Here is a 20182-nt window from a genome sequence, read left to right as displayed (position 1 = left end):
TAATAAAGATCCTTCTATTCACAATGGATCTGTTGTGAGATCACAGACAAATAAGTGCCTAAGCTTTACTTGGTGCCTCTCACTACATTTTGTCTATGATTTCAATACTCCTGAGCACGCCACAGAGGGTGTACTGCTACATTAAATCTACTTCTGCTAAAGCTTTTTCAGGTAACTTATTTTCAACAGTTTGATTGCAAGCATAAGTATTGAACTTATGTGGCTATGGCCATGAGATAACCCCATCATGTTAGTTAATTTACTCTTTTCTTTAAAATCTGAAAATTGATGTTTGCAATACCATGTTTGGATTGCTTGCCATTAAACTTAAACTCGTTCCAGGTTGTAAACAACTATTTTCCATGTTTTTTTTTAGAAAAGTGGTCAAAATTGACACTGTTGAAACATGGCAAGTGAAGTTCCAAATGGATTAATTTAAATGGAGTCTCTGCAATGACATTGTGACCATGACTATCTTGTTTCCAAACTCATCATGTGAACTCGTGTGTTTACAGCACATAGGTGTGCAATTTTTATGCCTTTTTAAACTTTAATTTAAAAATTTACTTTTGTTTTGAATTTCTTATCTTGCTTCTACGTTTTACATCTTGCTGTTTGTATCTGAGGGGATGAACCAATTTTGCTTTTAAAGTAGTACCAACTGCAAATTAGAACGATACAAGCATCTGTGCTAGAAAATTTATACTTTATTTCGATATACAGCTATTCACATTTTGTCCACATCTGGCATATGTTAATAAAATATAATATTTTTGTGCAACGATACTTATTGGCCTGGATTTCGCAGTTCGGTGTTACATGCAGAAATCCAGATTGTGCCTTTGTAGTTCCTACAGATGAAATCATTAGAAATGACTGAAATTGCTGTGAATATCCACTTTTTATACAGAGATAAAGCAAAATACATGAACATTGGAAATCTCAAATAAAATCAGTGTGGGAAACATTCAGTATATCCGCAGCATCTGTGGAAGAAAAACAGTGATGACATTTCAGAGTTCTGTATTTTCTGATATTTTTCACTTTTACACTACCATTCTGTAAAATCCCTTGATACATGTTGCACCTCGTGAGGTGTGACCTAGTTTGGAACAGTGCACTAAGTTCACAATGCTGTTACAACTTCGCTGACAGAAAATCTAATTTTCTTTGTGGCATCTCAAATGTCTACAGTGATAACTTTAAAACAATTAAAAACCTATTAAATTTTATTATCCTTCATTTATGTTAAGTCACAGTAAGACCCTTATTTTATTCTTTGCAAGATAATTAACAGGTGAAGGATAATCAGTACATTTTATTTCCTGACTTACATCAGCAAAAACTCTTCAGATTGTTGGCTCAGCCTAATTGTTGCCACTAATGTTACTGGGTGGTGATGATTATCAATAGTTGACAGCAGAAACCAATTAATGTTGGACAAGTTGAAATCCATGTCACCAAGTCTTTTGATGTCAAAACACATGACTGTTATCTTGAGAGAGGTTGGTTTGTTCAGCAAAATGACAAAAATCCTCTCTGTATTGAACATCAGCAGAAATATAGATTAATTTTATACTTGCAACAATTAAAATAAGCAAAGGTCAGTTTTCAATGCTTTCTGTTTATACTTTCAATCTTCATTCATTGTTATTTTGCTAAAGTAGGGTAAAATTGCCTCAACAAGCCATCCTGCAAACCTAATACTGAGGATCCAGTTATTTGTTCATAATTTTTAAGTATCATCAAAGAATAATAAATGACTGCACTTTTAGAACAGAACTTCACTTATTATCAATTTAATGTTTTTTGAAGATTTAAAGCTTTTTCAGATGACAGGACTTCCTATCCCACCGTCTGTTGGGATCACACTTGCCAATGCTGGCCGCTCCACAGCCGTTCAACACATTAAGCATTAAATTGCTGCAGGAGAAGCTTCTGCCCCCTGCGTGGGAGGAGGTCCTACTTCAGAAAGCTTCAGATAATCAGACTGGCCAAAAACTGAGTAATCCTGCCAGCACCAGTTAATAGAGTGACCTTCCCTGGGATGATGCGCAGTCTCCAGAGACCAGGCCAGAATGTCCAGGACTGGGTAAGTGTGGGGTTCTTGCAGTCACGTGGGTGGAATGCTTGTGGGTAGTGGGAGGGTAGGGTGACAACACAGAGGTATTTACAGACTTTGTGGGTTGGGATGTTAAGAAGGATCTGTTGAGAGGTACCCTCCATTATGCCTGAAGCCAGAGCAAAATGGCTTTCCAGGCTTCCTCCTCAGCTCTTGATGACCTCACAGCCTTCAAATTGAGGCCAGTAGAAAGCCACCTTGAAGTGGTCATTAATTGTCCAGTTAAAGACCTCCATTGGCAAAAGGGTGGGCACTACAGGCCTCTCTCATCCCATACCCATTTTACCAACTGGATTGCAGCAGTTTAAGAAAGCAGGTCACCACCAACATCTTGAGGACAATTAGGGATGGAACATAAATGCTGGTCTAGCCAGTGATCCCTCCATACTCAAATTCCAGCCTGGTTGGTGCAGGTGGAGGGACAGTGGCAAATTTTATTGCAGTCAGGTTAGTGTAAAAAAAAAATAAACAACCCAGTTCGTGCTCAGTAGTGTTCTGTTTTTCTTTTTAGCTGCATGGGACTCCAAAGTTGCTGCTGTGCTCAGGACTTGGAACTGAAGGTCAATTGATTATAACTTTAATGTCTCTCCTCCCCTTTACCCCCACTCCAACTGTAGGCCAAACATTGTCCTTGTATCAACTGATGAATTCTTTCTTTCTTGCCTCACAAGTAAAACTCTGAACATTTCTACTGTCTTTACTGAATAAAATTTTAAGAGGATTCGCAGGTAATGAAGAGGGAAACTCTCTGCTGGCTGGAGTACAAAGGAAGGTAGGTTGTTGGAGGTTAATCATTTCAGCCTCAGGATATTACCCTAAAGAACTCCTACAGAAGTGTTTTCAGCCCACCCACCTTCAGCTGCTTCATCAATGACCTTTTCTGTCAAAATCAGAAGCGGGGATGTTTGCTGCTGATTTGTATAGCATTCTGTATCATTCATGGCTTGGATACGGAACTAATATGTCAACATGTGGTAATACCTAAAATGATGTTCAGATTTTGGCTGAGGACAAAGAGGAAACAAAGATACAGCTAGAACCAGCTAAGAGGTTGGAGAGCGAGGATCGAAAATAAAATGCAGATCATGTATAGTATTTTCTGGACTGTAACGAGTCCAAATTATCAGCCCAAGCCTGGATGTTGTGCATGGGGACACTCGTCCTCCGAGATGAGCCATCTCACCTGGCACCTGCAACCCTTGCCCTATTCACCATGAGACCACATTATCCTTTCACTGGCTGTGCTCCTCTTCTTCCCTCATCACTGAGAATATTCCTTCCCCCTAAAACCTGTCTCACATGTGACCCCTCTTCTTTCTCTGCTGCACATTAATCCCCTTCTTTCTTCAGGGATCTGAACCGCACAACCTGATTTCTGCCACCTCTCTCAACCTACCCAGGCACCTTACCCATATTGGGCATTACTCCCTTCTTTCTTAACCTACTAATCACCTGACACCCTGACTTATACCCAGCTGCACTCTACTTCCCTTGATAGTAGCTGTCGAAGTGGAGGTCTCGAGCTTTAACTGTAAAATAAACCAACTGATTGCAGGGAGAAAGGGGACTGTATTTTGCATTCCTTTAACAACATTACTAAAAAAACTGTCTGAAGGGTATTATAGCTCTGCATTTCAGAAACAGCCCTAACTGGAATCTCCTGTTTATAAAAGGGAGAAGCTGTCTCTTATAAAAATAAAAAAACTAGGACTGAGTGGCAATCAAATTTCCCACCAATTGCCACACCTTGGAATATACAGCCATTGAATCGAGAAGGAAATGAATGGCAGTTCAATATTCAAAGTTTTATAGTATTCACATGATTTAGAGATGGATTAAAAAGGCGGGTTATTACTGTATTGGTTAAAGAAACAAATACAGCTGTGAAAAAGGTAATCTGTTTGAAAGAATATCAAACTACACTAAACAGAAACAAAAGAGCAATCACACTGCTGAAAGCATTTTATGGACCCCCAAACAGTTACAGACAGATAGATCAACTACATTAATATTAACTGGAACAATTTCAGTATAAGAGATATGAACTGTTTTAAGAATCCTGCTCCCTCTGTAAGAACTTCTTCAGGCAGTACATAGCAAATCGAACAAGCAAAGGAGCAGTCTGAACAAAATGTAGATGCTGGAGATCTGAAACAAAAACAAAAAGTGATGGATTCACAACTTGTATTCCCACCACCTGTACTGCTAGAACTGTTGAGTTTGATCCAGCACTTTGTTTCTGTTTTGGAGAATTGGTATAAAGAAGGATTGAGTAATTATGAAAAGGATACTGACAACTTGGAGTAAAAATTGTCAATTGGGGAATATTAAATTTACTAAGCTGAGCTGATATTTGACAGATGCTTGAAGTTAAATCAATATCAAAGCAATGGAGATGAGAGGCCCCCCTTATGTCCCTACCCCTACACCAGGGGGGCCTGTGTGCAAATCTTACCTGCTCCAGAGGTTGATTAGAAAAATAAGTTAATTTTTTTTTTTTTTTTTAAATTATGGGGCATGTGAAGGAAGACCTGAAGACAGTTCTGAACACACATTCTCACAAAGAAAGAAGTTCAAATCGATACGTGGCCCAATATCAAAGGCCATGTAGATGTGGACGAGGCAAAAAGCAAGAAAGCTTTTGTCAAATGCCAAAAACACAATCCTACAGGTAGCCTAGAAGAAACAAAGTACAGGGGTGACTTTTAAAAATAGGAAATGAGAAATAGTCAAGGAAATAATAAATATTGGCAATTAAAATCAAGGACACTCCAAAGGCATGCTATAAATATATAAAGAGCAAGAGACCAAATAAAGTAACTTGTGGGTAGAAACAGTGTGGGCAGAGCTGTTAATGAATATTTTGTGTTTGTTTTTACAAAATAAAGAGATGAAGCAGACAGTATAGTTAAGAAGTGTAAAACACTGGATAAGATAAACTAAGTGAGGGAGGATGTGTGGATAAATCACCAGATCCCAATGAAATGTATCCTATTGCTTACAAAAGGAATCAAAGGTGGATGTTAGTCATCATTTTCCAATTATCTGTGATTACAGCAATAGAACTGGAAGAGCAAAAATGCTTGAGACAGTACAGACAGACAGCATAATCTTGGTGGCAGGCAAACTATTGGGAAAAGGTCAAAGACATGGTATACGTCACCATTTTAGATGCAAGATTAATCAAAAATAGCACTGACGTTAAAGAGAAGGTCATGTCTGACCACTTGATTACATTTATAAAAGGAGAAAAGGCAAGAAGAGGGTGGTAACATGTGATATAGCGGACAGACTTCAGCAAGACTTTTGACAAGGTCTCAAGGCAGATTGGTCAGAAAATTTTAAAAAGCCTTGGAATTCAAAAGAAAGTTCTATCTTGGATTTGAAATTGACTGAGATTTTCAATCTTTGTTGTCATGTATTCAATACTAAGAACATTTTACATTAACATTAAACATGCCTAAATTACAGTGTGAACTTATCAAATGTTTGGAAGATCAAAATCTTTAAAAACTTCTATCATAATTTGGGACTACTGAAAGCCTTTTCTTGGAGTACGGCATTATTCTGAGGTCAAAGTGCATAACTCAGGCACTTTACCATTATCTGTATCAAATTTTTGTCTGAAGGTTTGTGTGCCTGGAATTCACTGCTTTTTCTCCACAACCAGATGGATACACACTGTTGTAAAACAACTGCATTCAGTAGTACCCTACGACTGGCAGATAACATATGACTTACATAAATGTTACAATTTGACATGTTGAAATGCATCTGTAATGCAGGAAATAATTGCAACAAGCTGGAGGAACATACTAGACCAGAGCTGCCCAAACCAGTTTGTAATGTGATCCCATTTAAATACGTGAGAATTAACTCAAGCACAGCAAAGACAAAACAGAAGAACAGCAACAAAACAGCACAGTTCATACTAACGTCAACAAATCATTTAAATATCAAAATGTTTTAAAGCACTATGTTTTTAAAAAATTGTGAACAGTACGTTGTAATTAGACCTTCTCCCCTTACCATTCTTCCTAACAGAGACACAAAATTCAAAGCTGCCCTCCACTTTTCAGGCTTAGGTACGAGGTATCCAGGGTTTCCCCAAACTCGGGCACTGACCAAGTTACATTTGAGGGTACCTGGCTGTTGTAATTCGGCACACTAACATCTCAGGCCCCAGAAATGTCTTCCGAAGTCAAGTAGTATTTTGAGCACAACATCCATCCCATGTTGTTTGTTCGAATTGATCCAACGTGTCAAGGGCTGTCCTGCCAGAGTCTCGAGATTGGGTCAGTTTGTCTCCTTGACAATCCAAGGAGAGACTATTTTCCACCTCAAATGTGACCTCTGACGACTTATGTTCAGGAACCTGTGTAGGAAGTGTTGGTAAGAAAATCTAGAAAACACACAACAGATCGATCAACAGCTTTAAAGATAGGGTTTGACACTTCAGTAAAACAAAGATGGGCAGGCATTTTTATATGGCTGAAATGAATAGAAAAAGCGACAGATTTTGATGATGAGTGAAGTGTTAAGATGGGTTGCAAACTTACTGATATCTTTTATAGCAACAGGTGATACATCAGATGATCAAAGGAATGAGGGAGAAGCTCCACACAAAAAAAAGGAATCAATAAACAGCAAAATAAAGTTCTCCCAAGTGCATTATGAAATGTGACAATACACTTATTCCCAAACCCTTAAGCTAATCCAGATTCAACCACACATCACGAACATAGCTTTAAATAACATAATGGAGAACAATTGATATAAGAAGTGTTTTGTACATCTGACAAAAAGACTGGCAATAGTTGGAACTGTATAGGCTCCGATATCTATAATATTTATCTGGAGGAAAAGCAGAGGTGAGAGTTCAATGTTAGAATAAGTTCAACTAGGCAAACGATGGAAGATACAAAGACCTGGCACACTCACTGCATCCCAAATTATGGGACTGGAGAATCTGAAACTTTGGTTGGATTTTCCTACTTATGACTAACAGTGCGAGCTTTCAGAGAATCTTTAAAGCAATTTTGACAGCCCTGATCTCTTAGCCTGGCTACCCCCCTGGTACACAGTATTCTTGAAGACAGGCTTCTTCCATCCTAGCAAAACCTTCTTTGCTTTATCAGCATTATGAAGCACAAATGCCTTGCTGACTTTGTCTTTCCATGTGATGCAGATGTAAACACTGATATAGATTGTTGTCCAGGCTTCATTTCCAAACAGTAATATGCTGTGAATATGCAGCTTGTAGTCAAGTTGTTGCCTCCAAAACCAGTTGGCCAAAACAGGAAATTTGCAAAAACTTGATCCAAGCAGAAGTTGACAAGAACGCTTTTGATGCATTTAAGGCACAGCTGGATAAATACACAAGGGATAAAGAAATAGATTATACTGATGATGTTCAGTTTGGACCAGTTGCACCAAGTGGGTTATTTCTGATTTGTAGACTTTTACACAATGAGTAGTCTAAATGGAAAGGCTACTGGCAAAAATTCATGTGAAGAAAGAAATTGGATCTGGAGGCAGAACTCCATCTCTAATTAATGTAATTATTTTTGGTTCAGAAGCTCCCATCTAAACACACCAATATTCCCTTCCAGAAAGAGGCTGTTCCAATGTGCCGTTCTCCAGAAAGTTTAAAAAACTTACCCATGCAAGTCAGCTACAAATTGTTTGACTATTATACTTCTATTTCACTTGCATCTTACTAAAAAATTGACTGTTTCTATGGAAATTATTATTGGCCCTATGGTTGGTCTGCTGTTCAAACCACAAAATTGCTCAAGAATGGGGCCTGAACATACAAAATGCCTTTCATTGAGTACATTAAGGGTGTTACAAGCAAGCTTGCTCTGTGCACGTTCAGTTCATTATGTTCCTGCTGTTGGATCTTCCATTAGCATTCCGTGATGCATTGCTCAAATGAACCTCAAACCATTACTAAAAATACCCTTGCTTTAAATATTGCTATTTTCTCCCTCTGTTGAAATTTATTTAAGGTAACTCAATGAGGAATGTCAGCTTTATGACATTTATCAGTACATCAGGAAAAGTGTAAAACTCCTACTTATAAAGCCAGCAGTGTTCTTCCATACTTCCTTAACCTCAGGAAACTTCACAGCAGTTGAAAAGTTCACCATCCAGACCCCCTTGAGGAGCAAAATGCAAACGCTTGTAAATTTATACAACTGAGCTTACACTCTCTCAAAATGAGCTTTGAGAGCAGAAGGTTAGTTTTAACTTGTACAACCAATGCAGCAGCGTGACATCAATCGCCAGCAGTCTGGGCAGAATTCATTCAAGAAATTAAATATAAATGATTCTCAAATATGTTAAATCTTCAATAAAGCAGCATTGGTATAGAGATTCAAGGACTGAAGTCAGCATATACTTGAGAATTTCCATTCCGAATAAACATATACCGATAATGTCAACCTGAACAGCAATGGATGAAAGCCAGAAGTAGAACTAAACATATTCTTAGTAGTTGTTACAAAGACCAATCAAGATTAAAGTACAAGAGCCATACACAAACAAGATCCACATGGAATAGCCCACAAGTCTATACATATTTTCAAGTATACTGTATTCCAAGGATCCTTTTGTCACAGGTGCATTTTTTAAAAAAAAAAAATCTTTTCCTTAAACAAGCTTTACTTAAACTTCAATCAGAATGATTTGACAAAGTAACCAGATTTAAAACAAACTATGAAAACAGCCTCTGTGACACTGCTATGATGTCAGGAAACAAACACTTATTTCAAAAATACTTCATCAGCTGGAGTGCTGCCAATCATAAAGGTCAAGAAAGATAATACATAAATCTAACTCCTTATTCTCCTTCATAGAAATACAAAACAACAATATTGACGTTAGTGGCTGTGTTACTATGCAACTACTAAATAACTGTTGTTCTCAAGGAGAGAGACAGGCACTTCACATTTCAATTTGCATAAACCTCGTATTTAGGATTTCTTTTTCCTCTGGGCAACTGGATAGCAATACAGAATTAATTCAGTTGCCAGTAAGTTGAATGAAACTAATGTGCTCTTCCCTTTGACATTAGTAAAGATCATTAACTATCACAAATAACAAGGATAAAATAGTTTTTATTTATAGTCTCATAGTAAAGGTCAGCCTCAACTTGCAAGACAATTCGTGGCAGTATGTACAACATACCTGTAATTTCCATGGAATGGAATCAAATAACGAGACAAATCTACATAATGCTACAAGCTAGTTTAAGCTTTGACCAATAATTGAAAATGCAGAGACAGACAAATGTACACACCTCCCCCCCCACCCCCCCCCCAAAACACAGCCTGAATAGTGCTTGGCAGCCAGCTGATTGTTCAGACATCAATAATTAGCAGTATTGTAAATCAATTTAATTTTGTACATTGTATTATGCAGACTGAGGCTTAAATACAATTATTTTGGTTCCTGCTAAAACATTTAAACTTAACATACCCAGTTTGGATGTATCGACTGCAGATATTTCAGTACCATTAAGCATAGCTTTAGGGCACTTAAGCTGTTCCATCATTTCATAGGGTTACATAAAAGCAATACAAGGCACAGAATATTTGAGTTTTTAAAATCTGTAAAACACTGAGGAAATACGAAAAATAAAACTCATCTTAAGTGTACAGTTTTGAAGTCTACGGCTCTTTAATACCAAGTGACAATGAATTTCTGTTTCATAATTAAAATGAATAAGAGCAAAAAATCTCAAAAAAAATTCAAGATTAGTTCTACATGGCTAACAGTTTGTAATAGACATACATACAGATTGATAGTGCATCAAATAACTTGTGCCTTGCTTCCTTAGTCTTTTAATAACACATTCAAATCTAGATCCCACCCCCCCCACCCACCGCACGTCCAAATTGGGTGCCACAGCTAGTAAATAAGTCAAGAACTGCTGCAAAGTTCCTGTTGCAGCATGTGGAGTTCCTTAATAAGTTTGACAGCTGCCATGTTGTAATTTCACAAGGAAGAGCAGGAAGTCCTTCTACTGATGAAACAAGATGCTGTCCTGCTAACAGCATCAATTGTTCTAATCCTTAACGCACAAAGGGGTCTGACAGAAGACAAACTGAGAAGTAAAGCTATACACAAAAATCCCTAGTAAAAGCCAGCCAGTTTATTGCCTGAAGGGGTTCAGCATGCCTCCATTCGCAGCTTCTTCCTTGTCTGGGGTTCTTCCGTTTCTGACTCTGATGTTGAATCAGAGCCTCCGTCAAAGGCAGAAACTGCACTGCCCTTGGGATTGGTGTATAAGCTGCTGTCGGAGGATGAAAAATTGGCCTGTAGCTGGGCAGCTGCCCGTGCCTTTTCCAGTGCACGTACTGCAAAAGAAAAGCAGTTCACTGATCAAACCAAAGCAACAAATTTATTTACTACACAGTGAAATCCTTTGCTACTGATTTCCACAGGGAATTGGTTTTGGGTACTACAGGATTGTTCTCTGTTCACTAGAACCAAACTTGTAATCACTTTGACAATGCATATGAAGTGAACCTTTAAACATCTTTAAAACTACTTGCCCTTCCTCAAAAAACTTTGGACAATGTCACTCACATCTCACTGCATCCTCACCATGTTATGTATTGTTCAGCTCATAGGTATAGATTAACACAGAATAAATCTAATATGGTAACAGCTATCTTTTGTGTTCTACATATCCAACATAAGCTCAGGGTGGTCACAGATTGTTCCACATTTGACAAAGCTTCAACTAGAGTATTGCAAGCAATTTTGGGCCCCAAACGTCAGAATGGATGTATTGGCTCTGAAGCAAGTCCAAGGGAGGTTTACAAGGATGATCCCAGGAACAAAAGGCTTAACACATGGGGAACGTTCGAGGACTCTGGGTCTATACTTGAAGTTTAGGAGGATGAGGGTGTATCTAATTGAACCTTACAGAATACTGAAATGCCTGGATAGTGTGGACATTGGGAAGATGTTTCCATTGGTAGGAAAGACTAGGACCCAAGGGCACAGCCTTAGAGTAAAGGGAAGACCCTTTAGAACCGAGATAAGGAGAAACTTCTTCAGCCAGCGAGCAGTGAAGCTACGGAATTCATTGCCACTGAAGGCTAGAAGGGCCAGTTGATTGAGTATATTTAAGGCAGAGATAGATAGGTTCTTGACTGTCAAGGGATCAAAGGTTACGGGGCAAAAGCGGGAGAATGGGGCCGAGACACTTATCGGCCATGATTGAATGGTGGAGCAGACTCGATGGGCTGAATGGCCTAATTTCTGCTCCTGTGTCTTATGGTCTGTAATCACTGCAAAGCTTTCTTAGATTTCTAAACTGAACTACTGTGCTTAATTGTGCATGAACCATGTCCAGTGTACTGTTACTACCACCTTGTGGTAAAGTATTTGTCAAGCAGTTACATTGTACAGTTATCAGTCCACAAAACAGTCGTATCACTAATATTACTAGAAATAGGGGCATTCAACAAACAAGATAGAACCCACTATAAAGCTTCAGAAAAAGAACTGCAATAGACAAAGAGAGTGGTTTGGGTAAAACACAATAAAAGGCTATTTGTGGCAAGGCAATAATTTCCGACAAAAAAAGGTCGTCTCCGAATGTGACTCTCCAACAAGACCAGCATGTTTAGATGTCAATCTGCAGGACAAACAGTACATGTAGTACGTTTCATTCAAATCATTTTTTGGCATTGTAATGTAGTCATTTCAATGTTTTTTTGCACTCAACAAAAGTACATCTTCAGATGAAAACTGAGGCACTGACTGATGACAGCATTTTACTTTCAGGTGGAATTCTCATATTACTGGGTACATGTCAGAATGTGTAAAGGAAACGTCCACGGTCCATTATACAAAATTAATGCCGAGTAAATTATGTGCACAGATTTGAGTAAATATTCCATGGGACTGCGCTGATTCATTGTTTAGGAAGTGGTTAAGTTTTTACACCTCATTTTAAAATAATTTGTCTTTGAAAGAAAATGCCAACATTGTGAGACAGCCCAAGTATTTCTATACTTGCAACTTGACTAATGATTGGTCACAGCTGCTGTCTCCAATTCAACTTCTGCCAATTTGTACAGTTTATTTGAACTGATTTTATCGATCAGAAGCAACTTTCACAACCACACAGCATCCCAAAGCACTTATTAGCCAATCAAGTATTTTTCAAGTGTAGTCATTTTTATGATGTATGAGACATGGCAGCTTATTAGTAGACACAAGTTCACACAAACATGTCAACCAACAGATAACCTGTGCATTGTAATGCTGATAAGAGGGATAAATATTAGCCAGTCCACTATGCTTAAGACTCATCTGTACAAAATACTGCCACATGCACCTGCAGGTGCTTTGGGGACTTTCAAGTGAGACGCATCAGGTCTGACAGTACACCACTCCCTAAATACTATACTGGAGCATCAGCTTTGATTTTCATGTTTCAAGTTCTGGAACTCCCCCTTTTGACGCAAGAGGCAAGAATGGTACTAAGTGAGCTACAGTTAGCAATGGCAGCACCAGAACACTCCACAAGTTAATAGACAACTGTCCTGAGAACTTTGATACACCTCAGAACAAGAGTTGAATCACCAACAGCAGTCTTGATGTGTCACAGAGAAACCGAGGGGCAGTGTCAGTTGAAATTTGAACCATGCTTATTGATATGTCCAAGGCAGATCTAATCTTGTTTAGAATTCTGCTCCCCCCATCACCAAGCCAAAATCAGCATTTGAAAAAGAACACAAAAATCACTACACTAACCTTGCATCTAAATAATAACTTCGACATCTTACTGACAACATCAGTTAACCATTTGTCCATCAGAAAGAAAATATAAATTTAGATAATCAATGAGGTAACCTTTTAGATATTATAAAATAGAAAATAATCTCACTGCAATAACTTGAAACAGTTTGTTTGAAAGAGCAAGTTTTAAAACCATCTATCCACTGATGCTGCCTGGCCTGCTGTGTTCCTCCAGATCCACACTGTTATTTCCAATCATGTCTGTTTATTTCAGGCCAGCCTTCATGTAAGACTGTCACAGATTTGAAATTTAGAACATGCTCAAAAATAGTTAAGGTAGTCTTTTTCACCCCCCATTATCAGGCCTTTCCAAAGATTCTCAGACCATTGAAATCAAATATCCTACAAATCCTGAATGCAGGGTCTCTCATCTAAGCTTTCTAAACTGAAACTGAAGCCTTCAAACAGCACAGAGAAAGATTAATAAAATCCTTCAGCAGTCTTGCCTTTGAAAGTGATTGGTCCTATTATCAATTTAATACAATTTTTTTTATTGGTTTTAAAATTGTACTATGCATTTTTGGAAAAGCAATTAAATGAACTGCACCAAAGTGAGCCAAAGTCTAAGGGACATTTTCTGAAGAAGGGTCTTGGCCCGAAACGTCAGCTTTCCTGCTCCTCTGATGCTGCTTGGCCGGCTGTGTTCATCCAGCTCTACACCTTGTTATCGAAGGGACACTACCCACATTAGAGAGATAAATTTTGCTCAAACCTGTGACAAATTCCACATTAGAAATCAAAATACAAGTGAACTTAAACAAATAAACTCAATATAGTAGAATCTTACCTTGCTGCTCAAGCAGAGTATTCTGTCGCTTCAGGTCATCGATGTCCTGCTGATGTGTGTGATTTTTCCGCCTCATATACTGAATATACTCTGTGGCTTTATCTAAGATTTGGGCACGGGATGCCTATTGAAGCAAGTTTCAAGAAAGATTAACTTAGTTATTGAACTATTCTGCGTGCCATCAAATTTCAAATTTCAAATTCAATTCTTTATTGTATCAAAGAGCAAAACGTCTCGAGTAGTTAACAGGACAATTACCAAACTAAATATTTATTGCTCAACAGAACCATGCATAGTGTAGATTTTTAATCAATATGAGCTTAAACAGATGAAATCAAATCTCAGAGGTATTCAGTGAATAACTGGATCAAGGAGTATTAGAACAATTCATGTTCTACATCAATCTACTATTTAATTTGGATTGGGGAGGGATGAGTAGTGGCAGGCCAATGCAGTTGGCTTAACTGTGTTAAGAAAAAAGCGATTTGGTTCCCTGGTCCAGGCCTAACAGCTAATGACATAAGGTTGATACGATGACAACATAATGAGGTACTGCAAAAGTAGCTGGCACATAAACCTGTATCTCAAAAAGATCAAAAGTCTTCAAATTAGGAAGGTCAGAAGAAGAAAGAAAAAACCCATCTGAAGTATTTTAAAAGAGACATTGTGCTGCCAGTTATGTATAGTTATCTTGCACTATAAATATATACTGGACTAGCCAAGAATTCTCTTAAAATACAACTTAATGTTTGCTTGATTATAAAACAGTTGTGAAATTATTTTCAATGCAGCAATCTCAATGACGCACATGATAATGCCCTGATGAATAACTGTTGAAGACAACTACTTTTATGCTAATCCAGACTTGAATATCTTGTATGTTATTATAAAACATCCATATCTTGAACAAATAACTATGCTGCTGGGTCTAATTGAGAAATAATTTGCTGGATTACTGAGACTGGTTGCAGAATATTGCCTTCCTTCAGTGTTGTTCTGATGGTTCTGACAAATACTGAAACTGGATTTAATAAATGGAATTTTAAACATCAGAGCAGTCAGTCGGGAACATCAACAAGTGTGACTGAAGAGAATATGACGACATTTCCACAATCATTACTGTTTCCTCTTTAGACTGTTTTAAAAGCACTCAATTTATTTTTTTTTAAAAAGCCCATCATGTACTGTTAAGTTTTTACAATGAAGACATTTCACAATTAGAATCTTTATTCTGCTATGAAATAGCTGGATTTCACAGTTAAAATTCATGTTGTATGAATATGTCAACACAAAAAGGATAGAACTAAGCAATCATCACAGAATTAAAAACAATAATTATCAAAAATACGTTATCAAGATAGTCTTCCATCAAAAATATCATGATTCTTTAATGAAAGAATCACACCTGCCATTAACCAACAGTGACTTCTGCTACAAAAAGCAGAAAGAAAATCATGTCTATAAATAAGGCAAAAATGCAGCACTTCCCAAAACTTGATTTTTCATGAGTTTTCAAGTACAACCAGTCTGAAAAACCAGTCCACAATAATACCTGTCCCTTACAAACAGATTGAGAGACAAACCAGGGCAAGACTTATACAGTTAATGGTAGAGCCCTGGGGAGTATTGCCAAACAAAGAGACCCAAGGATGCAAGTGCACAGTACCTTGAAAGTGGAGCCACAGGTAGATAGGGTGTTGAAGGCAGCATTTGGCATGCTTGCCTTCATTGGTCAGGACATTAAGTATATGAGTTGGGATATCATGTTGTGACTGTACAAGACATTGGTGAAGCCACTTTTAGAATACTTCTAAAAGTACTTCTGTCACCGTGCTATAGAAAGATGTTGTTAAACTTGAGAGGGTGCAGAAAAGATTTACAAGGATGCTGCTGGGACTGGAGAGTTTGAGCCAAAGGGAGAGCCTGAACAGGCTGGGGGTTTTTCCCTGGAACATCAGTGGCTGAGGGCTGTCTGATAGAGGTTAATAAGATAGTAATGGGCATTGATAGGGTGAATAGCTAAGGTTTTTTTTGAAGGGTGAGGGAGTCCAAAACTAGAGGGCATAGGTTTAAGGTGAGAGGGGAAAGATTTAAAAAAGGACCTGAGGGGTAACTTTTTCACACAGAGGGTAGCGAGTGTATGGAATGAGCTACCAGATGAAGTGGTGGAGGTGGGTACAATTATAACATTCTAAAAGGCATCTGGATAGGTATATGAATAGGAATGCTTTAGATGGATATGGGCCAAATACTGGCAAATGGGACTAAGTCAGATTGGGATGTCTGGTCGGCACGGACAACTTGGACTGAAAGGCCTGTTCCATGCTGTATGACTCTAAGAAACATCTCATTTTGAATTCTGATAGAGGTTTCTTCGCTCTTTTGTAACCAGACAACATAAAAAGATATTTCCCTTGGAAAATATTCCCCCCTCCAATCCCAACCCCTTCCATGTTTCATGTTATTCTGTATGCTTAGTTTTGCACTTGAGGTAACATAACTGTACAGAACAATTGAATCATGAAAAAAAGTCTAGTCTGCGATAAGTACCTCATTTTGTGTTTTGGGCCAGCTTTAGGTATTCCATCTGGGATAATGAGGCAGGTAATTACTGTAAGCAGTCTTTCCACATTCCTTGCAGAAGTGTACCCATACTAATTGTGAAAAACATCCTCGTACAATAGTTAATATTTTTAACTTGGTTAACAGTTATCAGAGAATTTGCCCCACAAAATTTTCAATGGAACACGAGGTACTATTTCTATAATTCATTCTATAATAATAACAAAGTTTTGCATAAATTATGTTAACTGGGATATAGTTATCAACTTTTGATCGAACAAAGTACATTACCCATATTCAAGAAGTGCAAGAGAATTACCCTGCCATCTGAATCAATATTTTGATCTGTAAGCGCTGATGTACACTTGTTAAATTTTCGTGGATATGAATCATAGAATCCACAGTGTGGAAAAAGGCCATTTGGCCCATTGAGTCTGCACCAAGCATCATACTTTGACCTCATCGCCATAACACATACAATGGCTAACGGACCTAGCATGGGCATCAATACTACAGTTCAATTTTGCACGGCCAATCCATCTAACTTGCACATCTTTGGACTGTGGGTGAAAAATGGAGCACCGGGAGGAAACCCACGCAAACTCGTGCAGAACATGCAGATGCCACACGGTCACCCAAGTCTACAATCAAACTTGGGTCCCTGGTGCTGTAAGGAATCACCGAGCCACCATGTTGCCTATGAATGGTTGAAGTGATTTTGTCGAAACAAAGTAAATTACAGCAATTCAAACAAATCTCAACTTCTTTCCTCAATAAATGGGATCAATATGATAAATCATGTACCCTGTCCTTTGTCTGGGCAATGTTTTTGGTATTCCCTTTCTACAAAGTTACTTCCAAACACATGAAACTGACCATCTGAATTTTTGCTCTTAGTTCCAGATCATAGGCCTACTCCTGACTGTCTCTTTAATCTGTTAGCCAGGAACAGGAAATGTCCTTTTAAATCTATTCCACACTACAACTGGATGTTCTGCAACTTAAAAAAAAAATCAATCCACTTGCCTTGCCGTATAACCTCAAAATCTCTTAATAGCAGAGTGGTTGTTCACAGTTTCTTGACTAATATTTGTTCCTCCATCGGAACTGATTAGCTGACATTGTAAAAACTGGTTCTAAAGAGCAGTCATATTGGACTTGAAACGTTAAGTGTTTTTGTCTCCATTGATGTTGCCAAACCTGAATTTCTCTAGCACAACCTGTGCTTGTTTTAGATTTCCAGCATCTACAGTATTTTGTTTTTATTGTAAAATCCAGATTTAATTTCTGAATTTGTACCAAGTACTTGTATAATACAAAGTTTCAAATGTATTTTGCAACCCCTTCACATTGAAATAGAGACAAAGGAACATTGGAACAGGGGTCATTCATTCAGCCAATCAAGTCTGTTCTGACATTCAATTAGAACACTGTTGATCTCTCTTTTAATGCTTTGCTTCCATATTCCTCAATACCTGAGCAAAAATTAAATTTTAAATTTTAAAAATTTAAAAAAGTTAAATTTCAAACCAACTGACCATAATTAATTGCTGAATCAAGACCCAACAGGACTTGGTTGCAGTTAGCATAGCAGCAACCTGAGCTTGAGGTGACAAGTTTATAAACGTAAATAAGGGAGACCAGGATAGTCGTGGAATAAGTCCGTTCCAGAGGTACAGATGAGAGTTTTTAAACAGTAACTGCACAAAGCTACAGAGGTGGAGATTAGCAGTCTTAAAAGCATGAATATTTGATCAGCAGCTAAGCTCAGGGTGAAACATGATGTCAAGGTTGTGAATATTCTGATTCAGCCTCCTGCATGTTCCACAGTCAGGGAGAGAATTGCCAGACAGGAAACAGTTTGTAGAGGGGACTGAGAATAATAGCTTTGCCATTCTCCATGTTTAGTTGGGAAGAAATTTCAGCTCATTCAGTACTTATTGGAAATGTTTTCCCATCACCCTTCGAAGAAGTGGTTACTGCTGGCATCCTCCTGAACTGCCTGACATGACTGAATGGCACATTCTAGACTTTCAAGAGGAAACCATTTCTCTTCAACTACCTTTACAAATCTTCTGATCTTCTTATTCTCTCAATGAGAAATTATACCTTCATCTATATTTAAGGGAAATACAGGCTTAATCAGTGCAGCCCAATCTCAATTTAACATTTAACTACAGCATTATCCAATCCTTGCTGCACTGCCTACCCCTCAAGCTAAATCGAGGATAATATCCTTCTTGAGATGTGCTGCCCAAAGTGGATGGTACTTTCAGATTGCTCAGCACTGCTGCAACAACTTCTAATAATTTGTATTCTAGTCCCCTTGAGTTAAGAGCTAATATTTTATAAGCATTTTTAATTCTTTGATATTTCTGTACTCGGACCCCAAAATTTCTAAGCTTTCTGCAATTTAGTAAACATGATGAATTATCTTGATTTTTTAAAATGCCAAATTGGATGCTCTCTACAGCACAGAAAGAAGCCAGTTGGCCCATCATGTCTAACACATGCTCTTCAAATGAGCACCATGACTTAAGTGTAAATCTCCTGCCTTTTCCCCAGACCGTTGCACGTTATTTCTATTTAAATAATAATTCAATGCCCTCTTGAATGGCTCAACTGAATCTGCCTCCACCACAGTTTCACACTGTACATTCCAGAAAAGATTTTCACACTTTTTATTGCACGCAATTTTAAAACCACGCCCTCTCATTTGTGATCCTTTCACAAGCAAGAACACCTTCTCCCTATCTACTTTATCCAGCCCTCTAAAAACCTTTAAGATTTCTTTCAGATCTCCTCTTAGTCTTTGCCTCTCCAGGAACAGTCCTAACCTCAATCTATCCTCATAACTGAAGTTTTGCATCCTTGGAACAATTCTTGTACATCTCTTCTGCACTCTCCCTAATATATTCAATTCTTCCTATAATACAGCAACCAGAATTGGACACAACTTCCAGCTGAAGTCTTAGTAAGTTCTGCATAACCTCCTTACTTTTGTACTCTGCTCCTGATAACAAAACATCAGCTATGCTTGTTTCTTTGTCCAAATCATTTATATAGTGAAAAGCCAATGCAATATCACAGATCTCTCAGCACTTAACCTCTCAAGGTCCCCTCGGAATTTTACATTATTCAAACAAGATCACTTCTCGTTCTTCTAAACTACAAAGTGCTCCTAAACTACAAAGTGCTCAACCAGTTCTCAAGACAATCCCTAGGTCTCAGGAATCAGTGTTGTCAACATATGCTCAACTGCTTCTCGTGCAATCATATCAGTACAGAGTACTGGAGGTATGGTCAGACCAATGCCCTGTACAGTTGTTGTAATACTCCCTTCAAAGTATATTGCATTCCACCTACAATAAAAGCCTGTATTCAATGAGCCTTAATTGCTGACTACATACTGCACTTTTACATGAGTCATAAGTTAGTTGACAAAGAAGTCTACTGCAGTATTCTGTAGTTTCTGTCCATTTGCAGGTCACATCCTACCAATGTGACAAATCTCAAAATTTCTCCACATTATACCTTATCTGTCAATTTATTTGCCCACTCATGAACTCAGCTATATCCCTTTGCAGTCTCCGTTTCATCCTCACAACCCGTTTTCCTTTCTATCCTCTTCCATCACACCCCTTGAATTTCAAGCAAGGTACCTTTAGGATAGCAATGAGAGAAGACAAGATGCTGACTTTCTACAAAAATAAAATACTGGATAAGCTGGAAATTGGAAATTAATAAATGTTAAAATACTTTGCAGGGGGTAGCATGTCAGAGAGAAACAGACTTGACAAACATGACCTTTTGTGAATTCAACAAACGGGCACTTCACTTTTCAACTTGACACTCAAGAGCCTTCTGGACTCAAGATGGAGTGCAAC

At 38.1% G+C, this 20182-nt stretch overlaps 2 protein-coding genes across 3 annotated transcripts in view; one reads left to right on the top strand and one right to left on the bottom strand.

Annotated features, from left to right (window-relative positions):
- Positions 1-9233, top strand: part of fntb (farnesyltransferase, CAAX box, beta) — an 82327-nt gene extending 73094 nt beyond the window's left edge. Inside the window, exon 13 of the transcript XR_007262614.1 lies at positions 377-9233. The gene's annotated coding sequence lies outside the window, so the exon portion shown is untranslated. The remainder of the gene's footprint in view (positions 1-376) is intronic.
- The window catches only part of max (myc associated factor X), a 142036-nt gene continuing 131077 nt past the window's right edge, over positions 9224-20182 (bottom strand). For both annotated transcript variants that reach the window (XM_020525347.2, XM_020525353.2), the window contains 2 exons: positions 13734-13857; positions 9224-10485 (listed from right to left, as the gene is read on the bottom strand). In XM_020525347.2, the coding sequence (XP_020380936.1) occupies positions 10298-10485; positions 13734-13857 (312 nt within the window). In that variant the 3' untranslated portion in view covers positions 9224-10297. The remainder of the gene's footprint in view (positions 10486-13733; positions 13858-20182) is intronic.

Source organism: Rhincodon typus, chromosome 8, assembly GCF_021869965.1.
Source record: "Rhincodon typus isolate 14 chromosome 8, sRhiTyp1.1, whole genome shotgun sequence".
In the NCBI taxonomy this organism is placed as follows: domain Eukaryota; kingdom Metazoa; phylum Chordata; class Chondrichthyes; order Orectolobiformes; family Rhincodontidae; genus Rhincodon; species Rhincodon typus.
This window is presented reverse-complemented; position numbering and strand designations above follow the sequence as displayed.